The sequence below is a fragment of the Leopardus geoffroyi genome, chromosome C1 (assembly GCF_018350155.1).
Source record: "Leopardus geoffroyi isolate Oge1 chromosome C1, O.geoffroyi_Oge1_pat1.0, whole genome shotgun sequence".
NCBI lineage: Eukaryota > Metazoa > Chordata > Mammalia > Carnivora > Felidae > Leopardus > Leopardus geoffroyi.
This window is the reverse complement of record NC_059328.1, coordinates 17,086,743-17,108,727: the sequence shown is the minus strand read 5'-3', so window position 1 is coordinate 17,108,727 and position 21,985 is coordinate 17,086,743. Positions and strand designations below refer to the sequence as shown.

The 21,985-nt window shown below is 44.6% G+C and overlaps 2 protein-coding genes across 14 annotated transcripts in view; one reads left to right on the top strand and one right to left on the bottom strand.

The window, feature by feature from the left end:
- The window catches only part of LUZP1 (leucine zipper protein 1), a 107,739-nt gene extending 97,264 nt beyond the window's left edge, over positions 1 to 10,475 (top strand). For all 10 annotated transcript variants that reach the window (XM_045476085.1, XM_045476083.1, XM_045476079.1 and 7 more), the window contains 2 exons: positions 1,619 to 4,806; positions 6,582 to 10,475. In XM_045476085.1, the coding sequence (XP_045332041.1) occupies positions 1,738 to 4,806; positions 6,582 to 6,737 (3,225 nt within the window). In that variant the 5' untranslated portion in view covers positions 1,619 to 1,737 and the 3' untranslated portion in view covers positions 6,738 to 10,475. The remainder of the gene's footprint in view (positions 1 to 1,618; positions 4,807 to 6,581) is intronic.
- Positions 10,476 to 11,929: 1,454 nt separating this feature from the next.
- Positions 11,930 to 21,985, bottom strand: part of KDM1A (lysine demethylase 1A) — a 61,927-nt gene continuing 51,871 nt past the window's right edge. For all 4 annotated transcript variants that reach the window (XM_045476087.1, XM_045476090.1, XM_045476089.1 and 1 more), the window contains 7 exons: positions 21,364 to 21,475; positions 18,076 to 18,208; positions 16,412 to 16,599; positions 15,879 to 15,993; positions 14,272 to 14,399; positions 13,278 to 13,424; positions 11,930 to 12,434 (listed from right to left, as the gene is read on the bottom strand). In XM_045476087.1, the coding sequence (XP_045332043.1) occupies positions 12,249 to 12,434; positions 13,278 to 13,424; positions 14,272 to 14,399; positions 15,879 to 15,993; positions 16,412 to 16,599; positions 18,076 to 18,208; positions 21,364 to 21,475 (1,009 nt within the window). In that variant the 3' untranslated portion in view covers positions 11,930 to 12,248. The remainder of the gene's footprint in view (positions 12,435 to 13,277; positions 13,425 to 14,271; positions 14,400 to 15,878; positions 15,994 to 16,411; positions 16,600 to 18,075; positions 18,209 to 21,363; positions 21,476 to 21,985) is intronic.

Genomic DNA, 21,985 nt, shown 5'->3' with positions numbered 1-21,985 from the left:
TGAAAAATACTCAGCTAGTAGTTCTGCCTCTCCCCCATTCTCTCTGTTCTTCCTTTTGGGCCACCTGTTAAAACTTCATTTTTGGACCTCTGTATTTTATTCCCCCTATTAACCTTTCTTTCACAAAATTTTTAAGTTTGTGCTACCTTTTGTAATCTCCTTATATCTCTTCTCAAATACTGCATTCTTTTCATTTGCATCTAATTTGCCATTTTTCTTTCCATTTCTAAGCGATTCTATTTGGTTAATTTAAAAATCTTCTGATCTTTGTTGATACCATTTTCTTGTCTCCTGGTTTTGATTCCTTCTTTTATGACTTTAAACATTGGAATGTACTTACAGTTTCTAGTGTGCCTTACTAACTTTGGTTCTTACTGGTGTAAATACCTATTGTTCAGTCATAGTAAAAGATTGGTCCTTCTGTGTTTTGTAATTTAGAATTGTAAACTCAGGTTCAGCAGGACTTTATCTATGGGACTCTTATGTGACCTTGGTAGAGAGTCTCTCTCTCCAGAGTATTTTTGTTTACCTCTGGTAGGTTTCCCAGGGATTTTACCAGGCTGAGACCATTTTTGGTTAGATTCTCTGCGAGGAGAAGTTGACATCAGACCCCTCAAGGCAGTGTAAATCTGAACTCTGAACTCAAGTGAAGGCAGGCCAAAGATTATAAATTCTCTAGGGATATACCCTTTTGTTTCTCCCCTCATGGAGCCTAGGTCCTTTTATCTCCCTGGTGTCAGTGAGGTGACTTTTTTTCACTAATCTACTTCTTTCCCTGAAGCTGCTGTAGTTCTTAATAATTTTAGGATTATTTACTGCTTTGTTACCTAGAGCTCTATGCATTATCTCCGAATGATAATGGGGAGAGATGTGGTAGGGATTATTATACCCATTTTACAACTAAGTAAAACTGGAGCTGTTACTCTCCTGAGATGACTCTCCTGACATTATGTAGGTGGCAGATAGTAAAGAGATTCTTAGAGCTTGCCATGAGAAATGGGGTATTCTTCTGTGTTTTTTTGCCATGCAGCCACTGGTAGCATTCTTCATTAGGATGAAACTAGGTATCACCTCAACATCAGTCATAAAGAAAAACCAGTGTTTTTCTGCAGGTTTATTAAAATTCATTCATTCAACAAATTTGAACACCTGCTATGTTCTAGGCACAAGAATTAATATGAGAGGTCTGTTAACAACTGGGAGCTGAAGTACAGATAATTGGATTTGCTGCCTGACATGCTTTCTGCTTTCCATCCAAGTTAGTTAGCATATAGTGCAACAATGATTTCAGGGGTAGATTCCTTAATGCCCCTTACCCATTTAGCCCATCCCCCCTCCTACAACCCCTCCAGCAACCCTCTGTTTGTTCTCTATATAAAGAGTCTCTTATGTTTTGTCCCCATCCCTGTTTTCATATTATTCTTGCTTCCCTTCTCTTGTGTTCATCTGTTGTGTCTTAAAGTCCTCATATGAGTGAAGTCATATGATAGTTGTCTTTCTCTAATTTTGCTTAGCATAATACCCTCTAGTTCCATCCACGTAGTTGCAAATGGCAAGATTTCATTCTTTTTGATTGCCGAGTAATATTCCATTGTGTATATCTGCTTTCCTTCTATAGACTGATAATGGTCTCCAGCTGCCAAAGAAGGTTGTGGATGCCAAGAGAAAGGTAACCATTTCTCAGCCCCCTGAGTGGAACTGGATGCCTCTAGGAGCCCACACCGGCTAGCAGTAGACATGGCTGAATTTACAAGCTACAAGGATACTGCCTCCAGCCGCCACTTGCGGTTTAAGTTACAAAGTCTAAGTCGCCGCCTCGATGAGTTGGAGGAAGCCACAAAAAACCTCCAGAAAGCAGAGGATGAGCTCCTGGATCTCCAGGACAAGGTGATTCAGGCGGAAGGCAGCAATTCCAGCATGTTGGCGGAGATTGAAGTGTTGCGCCAGCGAGTGCTGAGAATTGAAGGCAAAGATGAGGAAATTAAGAGAGCAGAGGATCTTTGTCAGCTGATGAAGGAGAAGCTTGAAGAGGAAGAAAACCTCACCCGGGAGCTGAAATCTGAGATTGAACGGCTTCAGAAACGAATGGCTGAACTGGAGAAGCTGGAGGAAGCCTTTGGCAGGAGTAAGAACGATTGTACCCAACTCTGTCTGAGCCTGAATGAGGAGAGAAACCTGACAAAGAAGATCTCCGCTGAGCTGGAAATGCTCAGGGTCAAAGTGAAAGAACTAGAATCTTCTGAGGACCGCCTGGATAAAACTGAGCAGAGTTTAGTGTCAGAGTTAGAAAAACTGAAGTCATTAACTCTGAACTTTGTAAGTGAGAGAAAATACTTGAATGAAAAGGAGAAAGAGAATGAGAAACTGATAAAAGAGCTCACTCAAAAACTGGAGCAGAACAAAAAAATGAACCGAGATTATTCAAGGAATGCTTCTAATCTTCTGGAAAGGAATGACCTGCGGATTGAGGACGGGATCTCCTCCACACTGCCGTGCAAAGAATCAAGAAGGAAGGGCGCTCTGGACTATCTAAAGCAGGTAGAGAATGAAACAAGAAACAAATCAGAAAACGAAAAGAACCGAAATCAAGAAGACAACAAAGTTAAAGATCTCAACCAAGAGATTGAGAAACTCAAGACACAAATCAAACATTTTGAATCTTTGGAAGAAGAGCTTAAGAAAATGAGGGCCAAAAATAATGATCTTCAGGATAATTACCTAAGTGAACAAAATAAAAACAAACTCTTAGCCAGCCAGCTGGAGGAGATAAAGCTACAAATCAAGAAACAGAAAGAGTTAGAGAACGGGGAGGTAGAAGGGGAAGAGGCTTTCCTGTCTGGCAAAGGCAGGCATGAGAGGACTAAGTTAAGAGGCCATGGCAATGAGGTACCAGTGTCCAAGCACACACCACGGGAACTGTCCCCTCAGCAGAAGCGGGAGAGGCATCGAAACAGAGATATTGCGCTCAACAATGAAAACTGTTCTCTGGGCAATAGGCAGGTTTCCTCTCCCAGTTTCACCAATAGGAGGGCAGCCAAAGCTTCCAACATCGGGGCGGGTACAGACAGTGGGACTCAGGAGACAAGGAGAACTGAAGACCGATTTGTATCTGGCTCCTCTCAGAGTGAAGGGAAGAAGTCCAGGGAGCAGCCTTCAGTGCTTAGCCGCTACCCACCTGCTGCTCAGGAGCACAGTAAAGCTTGGAAGAGTACTCCCAAACCAGGTACTGAGGGTGGGTTGAAGGGAAAAGTGGAGAAGACAACACGAACATTTAGTGATAATAGCAACCATGGATCTGTTCCCAGTGACGTACTGGGTAGAGCTGACAAGGCTTCTGACACCTCTTCTGAGGCCCTCTTTGGCAAAAGGGGGCAGGTACCTGGCAATGGAAGTCAGGTAACCCAGGCTGCAGACTGTGGCAGTCCTAAGGCAATTGGAGCTCTGGCCTCATCCCGAAGATCTTCCTCAGAAGGGCTCTCCAAGGGCAAAAAGGCTGTCAGTGGCCTGGAGGCTGACACCACTTCCCCAAATTCCAAGCCTCCACTTTTATCAAAATATCCTTATAATTCCAGAAGCCAAGAGAACATCCTTCAGGGCTTTTCAACCCCAAATAAAGAAGGTGTTGATCAACCCGTAGCAGTTGTGATGGAAGACAGCAGTCAACATGAGACCCTGAGGTGCCGGGTCATCAAGCCCAGTGGCAGAGAGAAGCCAGACTCAGATGACGACGTGGATGTGACGTCTCTTGTTACTGCCAAATTGGTAAACACCACCATCACTCCAGAGCCAGAGCTCAAACACCAGCCCAACTCTAGAGAGAGAGCCAAATCCCGAGGGGGACTCAGAACCTCCCTGTTTGAGAATGATAAAGATGCTGGGACAGAAAGTGAGTCTGTGAAACCTGTCAGAGCCTCCACCAATGCCACGGAATTCCCAGACGCCAATGGTGCTGGGGTAAAAAGCCAGCGGCCCTTTAGCCCCAGAGAGGCGTTGCGGTCTAGAGCCATCATCAAACCTGTCATCATTGATAAGGATGTGAAAAAAATCATGGGAGGATCTGGAACTGAGGCCACAATGGAGAAGCAGAAATCCACCTCCAAATCAGGGCCAAACAAGGTGACAAGCAGCATAACTATCTACCCCTCTGACAGCGGCAGCCCCAGAGCTGCCCCAGGTGAGGCCCCGAGGGAAAGGCACACATCCACCAGCAACATCCAGGTTGGGCCAGCAGAGCTCACATCAGTCAGCAACCACGTCAGCTCCCCCTTTGAGCTCTCCATTCACAAACATGACATTGCTCTGCAGTTCACAGAAGCTGAAAGAATGGGAGATGGGCCCCTGAAGAACAAGCCAGAAACAGTGGTCTCTCGGAGCAGCATTATAATCAAGCCATCAGATCCTGTGGAGAGGAACAGCCATGCCCCCCCAGCGGAGACAATCAGGTGGAAAAGCCATAGTGCCCCTTCAGAAGTGGGCTCTTCAGATGCCAGACACGTTACTGTGCGGAACGCCTGGAAGAGTAGGCGAGACTTGAACTCCTTAGAAGACCCCCCAACTCGAATAGGTAGAAACGTGGAAGCCACCAACGCCTACACCCAGAGGGCCTCCACAGACTGTTCAGACCTTGGACAGCCCAAGTTGTACCTTTGTGAGCAGGGTGCTCAAAGGGCAGGAAATTCAGGGGATGCCCCTGAGCTCACCTCCAGAAGGACCCAGAGTAGCCTCACCGTGTCTGAGGTGCTGACTCGTCGGAATCGGGTGGGAGACACTGCCTCGGCTGCAGCCTGGAACCACTCGGCAGGCGCGGTGAGCCCCACTGCTGCCCCCCCCCCCCCTTCACTCTTTTACCTTCCTCTTTGCTCCCTCTGCTCTGGCCTGTGTGTCTCAGGATTATGCGGCTGAGAAATCCTGGGAGAGCTAGATGGATTGCTCAGAGAACTGAAAATAAGGTAGGTTTGGCCTTGAAGAATGAGTTTAGTACCTTGAAGGAGGCGTTTGCCAGAGAGCAGCATGAGTTTCCCAAATCCCCTTTTCCAGTTTATCTCTTCTATATATGAAGGTCACACAAAAAAGAGAGATCTAGCCTCCATTCTCTTGGTTTGCCAGCATAGCAAAAAAAAAACCTCCCCCTAAAACCCTATAGAGCAGCACCTAGAAGCCCAAGAACCAGCTGTGGCCACTGGGAAGCCCTATGCCAGGGTACCCGGTGACCCTTCTGTAGCACACGTAGGACGGGGGTGGGGGGGCAGGGAGAGGGTTTTCACAGCAAAGTTTTGCCAGCTGCTGGCATATGGGGGAGGAGAGTGAGGCTTCCACTGGGTCTACTTTATATACTTTGTGTCCATGTGTCACTTTGTCTAAGCCATTTTATCAGTCTGAGGGCAGAACTAGTTCAGTACGGCTCATTACAGGATAGATAAATCCAGAACCACCTCCGCCTCTGAAGGTCAGAGTGTCAGAACAGCACCTGAAGGGGAAGCCCCTAGGAGTGTCTTTTAGATGTGGAGCCTCTGAGGATGAGAGACGTTTTGGAAGTGGTTTCCTTCTTTTTAAAAGGCAGGTGTATTCACTTGAAATGTCCTGTGAGTCCATATAGGGTACTCACCATCTGACAGAGCACGTTCCCACTGCCACAGTTTCTCCAAGAGCCCTGTGGGCAGGTATTATCTCCACTTTTTAGATTTACACAGATGGTCAGAGCCACAAAGTGTCATACCTAAGGCCACACAAATGAATTATTGGATGAGAGCTAGGATTTGAATCCAAGATTCCCGTTTTTTGTTTTTTTTGTTTTTAAATGCTTATTTTTGAGAGAGAGAACGAGAGAGAGGAAGACACAGAATCCCAAGCAGGCTCCATGCGGTCAGTGCAGAGCCTGATGATGTGGAACTTGAACTCACAAACTGAGATCATGACCTGAGCTGAAATCAAGAGACAGAAGTTTAACCTGCTGAGCCACCCCGGTGCCCGCAAGATTCCTGTTTCTGAATCCAGTACTCTTTCTACCCTGCCAACGTTTCTCACTCATACTTCTGTTTTGATCTGCGTTCTCTCTGAAGGACCAACACTGAAAAGGCAGAACTCTGGTAGGAGAGTGGAGAGAGAGAGAGAGGGGTGTTTAGTCCCTTGAAGCTCTGGCTGACAAACAGGATAAGGCATAGGTGTAGGACCCAAGAGGGAAGGCACCTGGGCTTTTTGGTAGTTTATAAGTGGAAAGTAGGAAAAGCATGGTCCAGTGTCCTTTTCGGCAGTATATACTCCCTTGTTTCCCAGCAGGGAAATGCAGCCTGCACGCGCAGAACTCAAGGATCTCTGGGCCTCCTTACAGGACCATGTGGTGCAGGCCCCGTCCTCCACACGCCCTTGCTCAGTTGTGAGCCGCCAGTCTACCCTCTGAGCCCCAGCAGCTTGGGAGTTTGTAGTCTACCGGTTTCCTTAGGCCAAAGCGAATCTCTGCAGTTCAGCTGTTGTCTGCACTGTACCTCCCTCTGCCAGGCTGAAGACCACTGGGAGAGGGAGGGAGTGTGTCTTGTTACTCGCTACTGTCCTTCGCAGCTCACTTTTTGTCATTTTTGGCACAGGAGGAAGGTGACGACTGCACCCTCGGTGTCCACAGACGACTGCACAACTCCCTGGAGCGGTCTGAACTGCCTGCGAAGCAGGGGCTGCCGGAGCCCGGGCGAGCCCGGGCTGAGGAACGGTTACGGCCAGCCAGGCCCTGTGCCGAGGACAACTGAACCAGCTGGGTGAGGTCTGCTGTCTCCTCTGCTCTCCTGCTTCTCCGCTCTCCTGCCTTCCTGCCCTATGAAGGATGCAAGGCCAGTTAACCAGGCTAGATGCCAGGCCTTGGCTGGGAGACTGTGGCAAACCAGGCTGTGGCTTGGGTCATTTTGCCAGTTGGCCAGAGGGGATCAGAAACTACAAGCTGGACATAGTCACCCAGGCCCAGCCTTCCCTGATGCATGAGTTCTCTCTCCTTGCCCCTGTCCCCAGATCGGATGGGCCACTCTGGCCCCCAAATGGGGAAAGATCTAGAAACCCCTTGTATCCTCACCATACCACAACAGCTGAAAGCTCTCCTCTGCTTCTCAGTGGGTCAGAGGGCAGCCCCTTCAGTGTGGTTCATTTCTTCGTCTCACCGCATCCAGTTCACTCCTTGTTTGCCCTGGGGGCCCAAGTACCCCCTAAGACTTAGCAGCCATCACCTCCATCTAGGGGGCTTCTACTCCTTTCCCCTTTGGATTTCCTCAGACTTGTACAGCAGAAGAGGTCTGTGCTGCCTCTAAGGGATTACGGGACCAACCTTTAGGCTGAAGCTTCTCGGACATCGCCCCCGGCTGACAATTGTTTCCTGGGGGCAGAGCACACGGGTACCCACCTATTGGAATGGCATCATCCCTCCCCTCCCCTGGCTCTATGCTCACCTTCCAAAGGCACCTGGAAGTGCACAAGCCTCACGCATCTCCTTTTCTGGGCACCCGTAATGCTGCTGGCACTGCCTGCTCCTCTCCCGTGGCTGGAGACTTCAGGCTGACTCCGTCGTTTCCATCTTTGGAATACTTCCGGACTAAACTGGGCCTGACCCAGCATACTCTGCCTTCTAGGAAGTGCCCAGCAAGGGGGAAAGTGGGCTGGAAGAAACATTTCCCCAGTCACTCCACAAAGCAATAGTTCCATGAAAGGCATGGACTTTCTTCCTCTTCCTTCATTCCCCCATGGAGGAGGAGGAATCGCACTTTACCGAACTGATGCATTCCTACAGAAGTGGGCCCATGGTTTCTGCAAACTGTCCTGATGACTTCACTGGAGGAAGAGTACTATGTGCCCACTGAGGGCCCCAGGTTTATATAATACAAAATGCAGCAAACCTTTCAGGAAGCCACATAAAGTTGAATAGTTTCCTTACGTCACATGGGGAAGTTGAAAAGAACCGTATATTCTTGGCACTGCTTTTTGTGTAACTTTCTCAGTTCAGAGAAGGGCTCCCTTTTCAAAGGCTACTTTTAATGGCACAGACACTGTTCCTTCATAGTGAAAGAGAGCATTACTAGGAGTCAGGAAAGCTGAATTTGCTTCATGGCTTTGTACTTTCTTGCTGTGTGACTTTGGGCAAGTCACTGTCCTCGTGGGGCCTCAGTTTCCTTATCTATAAAATGAATTCTTTGTAATGGTCTCTAAGGGTCCTAAATCTGGCATTCTGAGGTTGTTCTGTTTACACTGTCCTGTGGGGGGTGATTCTGCTTTTGGAAGGTAGCATCCAGGTGGTTTTGGGGAATGGGTCCTCCCCGGCCTTGTTTTTCTGGGCCTTATTCTTTCCATGTTCTAATGTCAGGAGGATGAGCTCAGAGAAGCTCCCTCATTTTTCTAGTTTGTAAGATGAAGGGATAAGATCAGATGGCTTCTGCAGCCCTTTGGGCACCAGCCTTGCCCACTTGCCACACAGCATCCCCTGGCTTTTGTGACACAAGTTGGCTGTCTCCCGTTGCTGTGCTTCGTGGGCCATAGTCCCTGCCTGCACTTGGTGTGGGAACCAGTGTTCATCTCGCCCGTGTCTGCCTTCAGACTTGGCCATCCTGGAGGCGGCTTGGGGCACGCTGATGAGCTTCCTTTCGGGGTCAGGAATGTTTTGCGCTTACTTCCATTTTCTGGAGGTCTGCCAGTCTAAGGGCATTGCTGTGTAGCTCATCTTTCCTCTACATAGTGCTGACTCAGCTGCTCAGTTTTAAGATGCTGTTTTCAAAATCTCTTCCTGCTGCTTCTCCTGGGTCCCTGGCCAGAAACTAGGAAACAGACCTCTGCGGTGGTCAACTGAGGTTATAGGAAACCAAGTCTGTGGCTCTTCTCTGCTGGTGGAAACAAAAGGGTGCCAAGCCATGCCTACAAAGATTTCGCCGCTAATTCTCTTCTTTGGGCGTTGGAGCCCTGGATTCTGGTGCTGTAGCTCCTGGTGCCAAAGTCTGGATCTTTCCACACTGCAGCAGCACCAACATCTGCCACTACCCAAATGCTCTGGAAGAGGGACAGCTATGGTGCCCTCTTGCTGGGGGCTGCTATCTTAAAATCTGAGTGCAATAGGGTTTGATTGTAACAATTATTTCAGGATAAATATTGTTTCCTTAATCTGCGTACTTTCTAGAACCATTGTAAAATAGATTTTATTTTTAAGTGTCCTCAGCATTGCAGAAGATGCCATTTGTAATAGCAGATGAAGGCTGGAGGCTCAGTTCCTCTGGGTTTCAAATGGCTGGCAAGGCTGGCTCTCAAATTCCAAAGTTGGAAGGCACCTTTCTGGAAAGCAACCTCTGTGTGACCTTCTGGACCCAGGCCTCACCACCAGGGGTCCTGGAGGAAATTTCCATATAAAAGGGAGACCTGGTAATTAAGTAGCTGGTCCAGTCAAGCCAAATATTCCCACTGTCCCAGCCAATAAACCCACTTACATGACAAGCCTCTTCTGCAGCGTAGCTCCAACTCTAGATTTTACTGGCAGGTGTATTTGTTGTGGGAGGGTTCCCAGTGAGCCCAGGGAACCTGGCACTCCAGAGCTGCTTGGTTGGAGGAAGCAGAGCTGGCTGAATGCCAGAGGCTGGTCTCTCTTCCACCTGCTGCTGCATCTCACTACGCTGGTACTAAAAGCAACCAGAGAAAGCTGCAGGGATGGTGGGCAAAGGGGATTTGCAGTGGGGCCAAGGACTCCAACCTCTGCCCCAGGCAAGCCTGCACATAAATCATTCCCCTCTCATGGGGTGTGGGAGGGTCTATGTTGACCTTGGACCTGTCATCCTGGGGCAGTTTTAGTGCTTTATATTTAGTGGGTTAGTGCCAGGTGCTACCATTTTCCAGTAAAGGAACCGGGACCCAGAGGCTGGGTCCCTAGCTGCCTCTGTCGATGTGGGGTTTGTTGTCACTCTGACGAGATTGCTTTGGAAGAGCCGCTTTTAGGGATTATCTTCTGTCTACCCTGGGTGGGCCACAGGGTGTTCTCCTCAAAGCCTCACAACGAAGACCATAGGAAAGGGGCCCTATTTTCCTGCTGCTTCACAGCTCAGAACATGTACTGAATGGAATGTATTTTTAAGAGAATAAAGTCTATTTTTTTGTATTTTAAAGATTGGGAGGGCTAGGGAAGTATAGCCCTCAAAAAAAACCTGTTAATGCATTAAAGGCCCCTTTGCGAGGGGGCATCAGTATCTGTCAGTCCACATCTACTTGTTCAGGCAGGTGCTCTGGTCTCACCCCTGCCCCTTGGAGTCTAGGTGCAGCAGCTTCTACATTCCTGCTCCAAGCCTGGGACCGAGGAGGCCGGACCCTGTTGCTGGAAACCAGGGCGAAGCCATGAGCAGTGACTCAGGGCTCCTTGGGTGCATGTGTATAGTGGAAGCTGCCTGTCTGCATGTATCCTCTGGCTCTAATGCTGTCTGTTGGCTCTGCAGCACAATATGTAACCAATAAAGCTCCCTAGTTTCCATGTGGTCTGTGTGAGTCAGTGATGCCATTTTTGTTGATGTCCTGAGTACAACTGTTGTCCGTGCACTGGTATAGCTAGTATATTTCATTGTATTTTATTTACTTAAAATACTCAGCCAACTAATTAATGATGCTGTAAAGACCGGAGGCTTGGAAAATGACACACCTACCACCCACATAACTGAACTGGACTTAGAATTGTAGCAGCTATTTCATTGCTACATTTTAGTTTTAGGCTTGTCTGTTGTCACACACAAAACGATGATCAGTCTCAAGCTACCTATGCCATGTATTTAAAAAAACACACATTTTAAAGCACCTAACTCTGGATCAGATAACTGTGACCCCCCTGAGGTAACAATATTAATGGCAGAGCTGGGATTCAAATATAGGTCCAAAGTCCATATACTTTCCACTGCATGCTGTTCTCACCTTTATACCACTTGCCCTGATCCTGTTGCGCAGATGTTCTCCACTGCTGTTACTCGTTCCAAGACTAGGGGAAAAGCCCTCTCCGTCTTCTCTTCAGACCACCAATGTAATGTCACCTAAATCTTACTAAGAATAAAACCTCATTTACACTAATTACAGGGAAGAACTGTAACATTAGTAAAAGCCAATTTCCAGAAACAGATCATGGACATGCATTTAGTAACACTGTTAGGAAAGCTTGAGAAGGAACAGTTACTGTAATACCTTTCTTATAAAAATGTTTTACTACTTTTTATGAAATCATAAGTATCCTTGTAAGAGGGGAGGCACGAAGATAGGACTAGAGAACAAGAGAAGCAGAGACTGGAGCAATGTGCTCTGACAATCAACTGCGAATCAAGTGAACTAAAGCCAACCCTCAAGTAGTGTGCTTTGACGATGGATGAAGAGGCCACCCAAGTCAAGGAATACAGAAGGAACACACGAGAAGCTAAAAAAGCAAGGAAATGGAACCTTCCCTCCAAAGCCTGCTGTGGTAATCTGTTAACAGCAGCAGTAGGAAACTAACACACCAGCTAAGTAAGTCATCTAAACCCTTGATCTTCTTAATGTAACACTTCCTAAACTTTTATAGCAGTACTTTGGACAAAAGTGGAAAGTTAGCACATACCCATGGAGGGAACCTGGGGAGTAAAGCCAGATGGTCTGCTAGAGACACACCCAAACTCTGCCTTATTTCGTCTTAATGATTCAAAATTTCCTAATATCCATATGCTTGACCTGTAGCTTCATAGTCTTAGCATACAGTCACCCTATAATCCCAATAGGGAACTCTCCAGTTCCACAGATCAGGGAGCCCATTGCTTCTGTGGGGCTTCCCTCAACTCTGTCTTCAGACCTGACCCAACCATTTTTTTCCTTTATATAAATATCCTCCTATCTAAACATGGATAAAACTGCCGTTTCCAAAGGCACAGTACTCCTGTCTTGTGTAACTCCAAGGGGAAACAACAACAAAAGAAGATAGGAAGAATTTTATATGAAGTTTTATTTTTAAAATATAAAAAACCACCACACACCAAGAGACTAAGATGTCCCCTCCCCACACTTGGTTACCTCAGTCTTTAGGAAGAACGCCAACTTCCACACTAATGGACAACTGCCTCTCTAGCTCTAAGTCACTCAAAGGAGGAAACCTCCTTGGCCACCTGGCATCATGAGTTCCAGCAGCTGACTGGGAGCCCAGATGCCAGAGTGAGTTTCTCAGTGGGATCCAGTACTGCTACAAGAGCTCTGTCTACACAGCAAAAGACACGCGCATTGGCTGCTTCCCTCCGAACCCATCAGTCTCACATGCTTGGGGACTGCTGTGCAGGAACGCCTGGTGTGGCCTGGCGAGGCAGGGTGTACATGGCCCCCAGGAACTGGTCTGCAATCCTTCCGGCTTCTCGCAGCCCACTCAGCAGAGCACCATGGACAGTGGCTGGGTAGTTACGGATTGTATGTTCTCCAGCAAAGAAGAGTCGTGGAATTGGCTATTTCAGGAAAGAAAAAAAAATTGAGAGAAGAATCAGGTTGCAAACAGCATTTCTGCTGTAAACGGCCAAATTCCTGTTGGTCTGCCAATCACAGACCATCATCCTACCAAAAAGGGTCTCCCTTAACAGTAGGCATCCTAAAATTGATAAAAGTAGAAATATGACAAAATTCAGCCCAGCCTTAGTCCTAGGGTAATGCATAACTGCATCTGTTCTTACGGATTATTTAATGCTGGGGGATATCCGGTTCTAGAGCTTCCGTTGCCTCATACGGTACCTACTGGGGCAGAGGGGTTCCTGACTGCTCTGTACCACATAGAGTCCAGCATTTGTTCTAATTCAGGAACACCTTTGCCTCTCAGCTCCAGAGCAGGTTCACAGGGTCCTGAGGAATGCTTACTACTCTCTGGAGCAGGGTTTGGCATTATCTAGATAAGAACCCCTCAGGGGCATGTACTGGAGACACCTAGTAACTGATACCTGCAATAATCCTATGAGCCATTACAAAATGGGGTGCAATTAAAAATGTTTTTCGTCCTAACTTTTAGGGACAAACTTTTGAATAAGGAAAAAGTAACTGGCTTATACTGTGGACTCTTCCATTGGGAATGTGGACTGCCTAGATTTACGGAGCCACAATGTGAGAAATCAGACACAAATAATACTCTTCCTCCCTTTTCCTCTGCTCTTGGTATTTGAAAGGCTCCAAGGACAGAATGACTAAAATCTAAAAAGAAAAAAAAAAAAAAAACCCAGAAATCCGTGGCATCAATTTTAACCTGAAATCCCGGGATACTGGCTTTTTCCCAAATAAGCCTTGGTGGTTTGCCAATTTCTCACCTGTGGGGCACCTGGAATTGAAGGGCCAGGAGTGATTGGCTGAGCCATTAAATCATAATCATTTCCAGATGATCCTGCAGCTACATATGAATAGGAGCCCCGTGCCCAGGGATCAGCACGCCAGCGGGATACCACAGTCTCCTTGGGCTAAAGGAAAAAGCATGAGCAGTAGTTATTATATGACAAAGGACAAACCAATCATCTCTGAAAAGTGGAAAAGCTGGGGTGGGTGGAGATGTAACCGAGCAGTAAAGAGGCAGGAGACATGGGCTAGCCAGGTGATGAATGCTGCTGCTATACGACACACAATGCAATGCAAATGGCTTCTAAGCTTCCCCGTTGCCTTGCCTATGACATCTACCCAGGGCTTGACTTTTATTCTCATTAATTCACATGAAGCATTAATAAGCATTCTCTCAAAGGAATCCTAAGGATCTAAAAAGTGTTTCAATGGACCTAAAGAATAGAAAAAAGTACCAAGAGATTTTTTTTTTTAATGTTTATTTACTTTTAGGAGAGAGCACAAGCGGGAGAGGGCAGAGAGAGGGAGACCCAGAATCCGAAGCAGGCTCCAGGCTCTGAGCTGTCAGCACAGAGCCCAACGCGTGGCTCAAACTCACGAACCACGAGATCATGACCTGAGCCGAACTCAGACACTTAACTGACTGAGCCACCCAGGCAGCCCCCAAGGGACTCTACTTTGTCTAAAAGGTAGCAGTGGTGTGACTCCACACATAGATACAATGGATGAGACAAGCAGGGATGTGCAGCAAACAGCCACCTCAATTCCCTAGTCCATGTATGGGGGAGCGGGAGGGGGGCTCTTCTGAACCCTACACTTAACATTATGGACTCCAAACATCAGCATTCATGTAAACCCAGCACCCACTTCTCCATTCTGACTGAAACTGTCCTGACCAACGTAAAGAGACTATGTCAAACCCTGCTTTAGTGTGAACTCTTGATCCCCACTTGCTCCTACCCACTTACTTACCTGGGGCACCGCGCTACTACCAAAAATCCCTTTGAGGATGGCCAGGCATCGGCCAACAATCACATCATCACTTATATTTTCCATGATGCCAGCAGCTTCTCCCGCCACTAGTGCCAATAGTATCGGAGCTAGAAAAACAGAAAGGATAATTCCAGGGTTTTCTTAGACTTTTCTCAAGAACTGCTTTGTCAGGGCCCACATTATTCTAAGCACCCTGATATCTGATGACCAATGGACAGACATGCAACACTTGACTGGAGACAAGCAATGTTTCTGAAACAGCAACTTAAAATCCATCGCTAGAAGTGAGCTGGCAAACTATAGAGGTGAGTGAAGTATGATTCATGCAATTAACCACTTGTAACTGTCTAATACAGAAGTCTTGAAGACAGAACTTCAGACCTTGCTAAGAAAACCAAGTATTCCTACATTTAGGCACAGAATCCTTAGCCCTGACCGCCTTAGCTCCAAAGCAAGAGCTACATCCCTTTACCTATTCCAGGCCCATCACCACTTATACCCACCCACATTTGGTGAGTATTGATGCAACAGGCTTCTGTGATAGGCACAGTACTAGATTACTGGGATATAAAAGATATAAACTAAATGATATGTTCCATAGATCAGCAGAAATAATCACACCTATAATTATGCACTGATAAAAGCAATGACAAAAAAGGATACAGAAAGAATAATATAGGGGTTTAATTTTTTTAAGTTTATCTATTTTGAGAGAGAGAGAGAGAATGAGTGCAGGAGGGGCAGAGAGACCAGGAGAGAGAGAGAGAATCCCCAATGTGGGGCTCAAACTCACAAAACCAAGAGATCATGACCTGAGCCGAAACCAAGAGTCAGACGCTTAACTGACTGAGCCACCCAGGCATCCCTACAGGGATTTATTTTAGATTTGAGGCAGTGGAGGTACGTGTGTCCCGAAGGGACTCTGAAACTGGCATTTAGGTCAAGACCTGAAAGGCTGGGCAGAGTATGCCATGTTGGGAACAAAGAGAAGAAAAATAAAAGCTGCCCAGGCCCAGACCAAAGTAAATACAGAGGCCCTGAAGTAGAAGACATAAAATAGATAATATTTTACATACATGTATACACACACATAAAATATTTTAAGCACCATAGAGAAGAGCAATCCAATTACAGGAGAACTTAAAACAGAAGGTAGGAATTTGCTACAAAATCCTAAAGGAAGTGATCAAAGATGCAGGGGCCAGTCAGATACAAAAGTCTTGGGAATGAGGAATAAATACAATTTTCCCTTCTGGGAAGCTTCCCTGGTTCTGTGCCTCCTGGCTGGGTTGATTCTTTAGGTTTTCTTTACAGTGCCCTGGGCTTTCACTGTGACCCTCTACTTATAAGCCCTGTTCCTAGACTGTTCACCTCTTTACTGTATTCCCCACTAGGTTCTGACCTCCTTGAAGGCAGCCTTTTTCCAAAACCCCCCATATCCCCAGTACCTATGCAGGATTTTTAGAAATTGCTGGTTGGTTGAGTTAATGGAAAATCAAGACATACGTATTTGAGAAAAACCAGAATATTCCTAATTCTTTACTTCCATAAAGATACAAAGAAGATTAAAACCTGGAAGGAGTTACCTTTATAAAGGTTCCAGAAGAGGAAGAGTTCACCTCTGCTGGCAGTTGTACTGCCAACATGCCCGAACAAATTGACACTTGGATCCCAGAACACACGGTCAAAACACAACACCACCTATCGTAAAAAAGGAGCACATGAACTGACACAACTCCAAGAACATGGCTTTAAGCAGAGCTAAGCCTCAACAGGAAATACTTCTTCCTCAGACCTTATTAAAGTTTCTTTTAACCCACTCTCAATATAAGCCTAGAAATCCCTATTATCAACGTGTTACCTGGGACAACATTTAGAACTTTTTATAGGCTTAGGCTTGCGAAGTGATCCCGGAAGACTAAGTCTTCGTGGATACTTTATACAGAATTAGGCACTGAAATGAAAGAATTGACAGGCCTCAACTCACCCTGATATCACACAGCAGAGAGCACAGCAGAACATACAAAAATGCAAAGCCCTAGGCTCTCTGGCTGGAGGGCACTAAGACCGGTATCTGTACAGTGGGTATGCAGAGAAGTGCGTGCCTCGGGCAAGTTACCTTGTTAAGGTTGCCAAATCCCATCCTTTGCACTGCGGACGTTTTCCACTCAGGAAGAGGTGGCACAAACTGAACAGCCGGTGGCTGTTGCTTCAACACACCCAAGGGAAGGGTACAGAGAACTGCATCACATTTGTAAATAAAGGTTTGGCTTGTGGAGCGGGTATTCACAGCTATCACTTCACATCCTAGAGAGGATGGAGGGAAAAGACTTTACTGGTGATAAAGACAACACTGAATGTCCAGTGCACAATAGAATCTACGTACTACCTCCGTTAATTCTTACCATAAGTTTATGAAATCCGTCCTATTCATTTGTTGACAGAAGAAAACTGAGACAGTGGTGAAATAATTTGTCTAAGGCCACATGGGCAACAAGTGCCAGGACTCCAACGCTAATAGTCCAACTTCAGAGTCCTGGATCTTCACCACCGCTGCACTGTCTTACCTTCCTGAGACACTGGTGCTCTTCAGGACTAACAGAAGAACATTATTACTTATCAGAGATTAAGTAAATTTAGGCCAAAGTTAAGAACAAAGGGCTATACCGGTAAAAGCAATACCTCTCCACTGTGGTTAGGAGCTTACTAAAGGACCAGAACAGAAGACTGGTGCAGAGCATGCTATTCTTGAGAACGTACTGTGATGCCTCACTCGCCAGAGCAGGAATAAAGCTCGAAGTTGACCACAGAAAAGGCACTGAAAATAGGTTAATATTATTTTTCCTCATTTGTGTTTGAATTTTTTCTGCTAATCGATACCTACTTATATAATTTCAAAAAATATATAGATAGCTCAAAATTGGTATGAAAGCTCAATTCATGTCTACTTTCTCACTGTTCTTAATCTGCCTGCAAATGGCTATTTAAAAGCTATAGGTCTCAACATCAGCTAGAAGCTGCATATGAAGGGAAAATTAAATGGAAACTGGTTTCAGTGGTTGTTTAAAAACAAAACAAAACAGAATCTGTGGTAAACTCTGCCGTTCTAGAAAACGGGCCATGAAGGGCAAGCAAGGTTGATGGCCACATCTCCACTTGTCATGAGGGCCCTGGGAGAGGGGAGTGGGGTGACTAGCTATCATCAAGAGTTCTAGACTATTAATTCCAAAGGTGGGTGGACAGTGGGTTCTCTGTACTCAACATTAAATGTTCCCTGAAACCAGCAACAGTGAGCACTGAGCCGCCATGGGAATCACAGGGCAATTCCAGCTTTGAAGTCATCTTATTAGCAGATTGCTCCTAGAATCAGAAACCAGCCTGAGCTGTTAGCCCACATGTACAGGAATGGATCCAAAGATCAAGACGCAGATGGTGAAATACAAGGGGTGGGGCCCACTGTGTCTACAGGCCAAAATCCTGGTATTTAAGAATACATTCAGCAAAATGAGACCTAAATTCACTGGCTATTGTTACAATACCAAAGTAATTCGCGTACAAATTGGAAACTAAAACTTGCCTCCGTTTTTTGGCTTACACAATGATGGGATCAGAATGTCAGAGGCTCTACAAGGGCTCAATCCTTTTGTAAATGCATATTTTTAAACATCAGGAGTCCTAGTTTACGCAACATTTGATGAGGAAACATTTTTTCTGTAGGTCAAACTCAACAAAAGATCAGTTTCAGAGTAAGAGGTTTGTCTTATCAGCGAAGCAGTGACATACCTGAAGCTGTGTACCGAACCTGCCGCACCGCTGTATTCAGTTTAATGTCTAGGCCTTCTGCTAAAGCCACAGGCACACAAGAGTAGCCATTCCTCACTGTTAGGTGGCTGCCAGTAAACTCAAAGTCATCATCCTAAAAGGAGAGAAAAGGACATACATTCATGTTGTCTTAATTTATGCCAAATATACGGAGTTCTGTAAGATTAACACTGAAAAACACTAGTTGGTGGAGAAGTCAGTATTCTAAGGCAGAAATTAAAACTACCACTCAGTCATCAGCTACAGCTGCCCCAGACAAGATGCCAAAATGTCCCTAATGGCCGTATCTGAGAGAGTCTTCTCCTCACAGTCCTACACCCCATTCCTCAATCCAGACTGTCCAAAGGGAGGTGGGATCTCATGAAGAAAGATGATTCAATACATTTAGATGATTAGTCTGTTTGGCTTTTGAACACATTACAGATTTGGTAGGATGTCAGATTCACCATCCTAATTACATTTTCTTTTACCTGAGAACAAAATCAGTTTTTATTTAATAAACTTAACAAGTTTGAAAGATGAGGAAGACTTCCAAAACTCAAGGTGGTCAAACTAGATGAAAATCTGGGATTATAAAGAATGGCCCAAGATGATCCATATAGTGAAGAAGTCAACATTTGATCTGGAAGAATTCCCAAAATGATCCTATTTCTTTGAATTTACTGGAAATTTTTCTATATAGAGAAATTCTTGAAGGCTAGTCATATTTTCTAATCTTATGAACTTTCTGGGGGAAAATAGCATGATTCTTTCAAATTAGACAAAAATACTGGGTTGGCAGAACTCACAACTTAGTGACAGATTTATCTGCTCCCCATACCAGTTAGTTCAAAACATTCAAAATTTAATAAGATGACAAATGGGTACATATTGACACTTCAAATGATAAATCAGTGACTAGGAAAGGTCTAATTTAGTATTTACATGAAAGAAAAGAAACTGGGAATTCTGTAGGATTTTTTACCACTAGCAAGTCCAATCCTCACTATAATTCAAATACTGAAGAATAACAAGGGTATAACCTAAAGATTAAGAATTCAAACTAATTTTACTAGGAAAATGTACAATGAAAACACAAATATCTAAGTAAAAATATAATACGGACTTCTGTAGTCTTCGGTTTGGTCAAAGTCTGAGATTTGGAGATTAGTCCATTCAGGATCCAAAAAGCCCTGTGACTTCTCACTAGTTCAAGAGTAATTCACACTTAAAATACATAAGAGTAATTCAACAAGGGGCGCCTGGGTGGCTTAGGTAGTGGAGCGTCTGACTCTTGATACCTGCTCAGGTCGTGATCTTGCTGTCGTGAGATCGAGCCCCATGTCAGGGCTCTGTGCTGAGCATGGAGGCTGCTTGGGATTCTCTCTCTCCCTCAAAATAAATAAAAACTTAAAAAAAAAAAATTGACAAAAGATGTGCAAAACCTGTACACTGAAAACTGTTAAAATATTGCTGAGAAACATTAAAGAAAACCTAAAAAATGGAGAGATATACCACACCATGTTCAAATCCCTATACCAATCAAAATCCCAGAAGGTATTTTTTATAAAAATCAATAAACTGATTCTAAAATTTTTATGAAAATACAGAAGACTTAAAATAGCCAAAATAATTTTAAGAAATAAAACAAAAAATGTCGGAGAACTTGCACTAATTTCAACATGTATCATAAAGCAATAGTAATTAAGAGCATATGACAGTGGCATACGGATAGACAAATAAATGAACAGGAAGGAGTAACCATAAATAGTCTCACACATGGTCAACAAAGATGCCAAGACAAACGAAGAAAAGGATGGTGCTAGAATTAGATAGCCATATGGAAAAATACGAACCCTAACCTCACTTTTCATTGTACACAAAAATTAAAATGGATCATAAAGAAAACAACAACAAAAAACCAAAATGAATCACAGAGCTAAGTTCATAAAACTTCAGAAAGAAAATAGGAGAAAAACTGGTGATCTAAGTTTAAACAAAAATTTTTCAGGATAAAAAAGCACATAGGCTAAATAAAAGAGAGTTGAGAAATATGGACTTCATAAAATTAAAAAGTTTTGCTTTTTGAAAGGTACTACTTAGAAAATGAAAAAGGAAGCTATGGACTGGAAGAAAATACTTACAAAACATAAATCTGACAAAGGAATTGTATCCACAATCTAAAGAACATAAAATGAACTTCTTAAAAATTTTTTTTAACATTTATTTATTTAAAAAAATTTTTTTAAACATCTATTTCTTATTGACAGTGAGAGAGCATGAGCATGGGAGGGGCGGAGAGAGGAGGAGCCACAGAATCTGAAGCAAGCTCTAGGCTCTGAGCTGTCAGCATAGAGCCTGACGCGGGGCTCGAACCCACAAACCAAGAGACCATGACCTGAGCCGAAGTGGGATGCTTAACTGACTGAACCACCCAGGCGCCCCAACATTTATTTATTTTTGAAAGAGAGAGAGGCAGAGCACGAGCAGGGGAGGGAGGGGCAGAAAGAGAAGGAGACACAGAATCTGAAGCAGGCTCCGGGCTCTGAGCTGTCAGCACAGAGCCCGACGTGGGGCTCAAACCCACAAACCGTGAGATCATGACCTGAGCCAAAGTCGGACGCTTAACCAACTGAGCTACCCAGGTGCCCTAGAACATAATGAACTCTTAACACAAGTCAACAAGAGGTCAGACAACCAGATTTTTTTTTTAATGGGCAAAAGATCTGAACAGACTTTTCACCAAGGAATAGACATATGAATGGCCAATAAGTACATGAAAAGTTGCTTCACATCACCTATTATTCAGCAAATGTGAAATAAAACCACAATGAAATATTACTATATACCCATTAGAAATAAATTTTCAAAAACTGGCAATACTAAGTATACACGAAGGCTATATTCTGTATGATTATATACCATATGGTTCAATTTATATGTAATTCTAGAAAAAGCAAAACCATAGTGACAAAAAGCAAACCAGGGGTTGTCTTGGGCCAGGAGTGGGAAGGCTGGGAACTGACCACAAAGAGGCAAGAGAGAACTTTTCAGGATGATGGACATGCTCTGTATCTTGATTGTGGTGGTGGTTCATGACCATGTTGGTTTGGCAAAACTTCAAACTGTTCACTTAAAACAGGCAAATTGTACTGTACGCAAATTATACCTCTTAATAAAGCTGTTTAAACACCTACATACAAATTAACAGTTTCTCCTACAAGCTCTCTCAAAGACATACACAACAAAAGAAATGATAATGAAACTTACCTGATCCCAATGTTTAAGGGAGAGTGTAGAGAGAGGTGTGGCATTAGCAAATTCAAGATTTGCAAAATGCCAATCAAGTATCTGTCTGTCTCTTGATGAGAGATACACGTCACTGCAAAATGAAACCAGGAACACAGGTTATTAAAAGGACATCAATACTATTCTCAGTGGGCTGATGTGGATGATCTTAGTATCTGTGAGGGAACCTAAGCCTGGTACTGTGCCTCTTATAAAGAAATTCCTTTATTACTGGTGCCTAGACTGTGCCAAGCTCACTTTCTAAAGCAAATTATTATCAGGCTTCATTTGTCTGAATAAAAGACTTCTTCATATTGGCACCTGTCATTATAAAAGCTTATTTGAAAGCATGATTTTTTTTTTTTTAAACAAGAATGGGTAGCATTCCCAATTACAGAAGAGAGTAGATATATATGTGGAGGCCAAATGCACCATGGACTACAGTATCAGCATATAAGTATTCACTGTCAAAAATTCAATGGAAACACAGTGTAATACTTTCCTAGCCCTCAAAATTATGGGAATTTAAGATAGTACTACCTTCTACCCCACTCAAAGAAAACAATATATTTTATTCAAATGTCAGGTCTCATGGAGAAAGGCT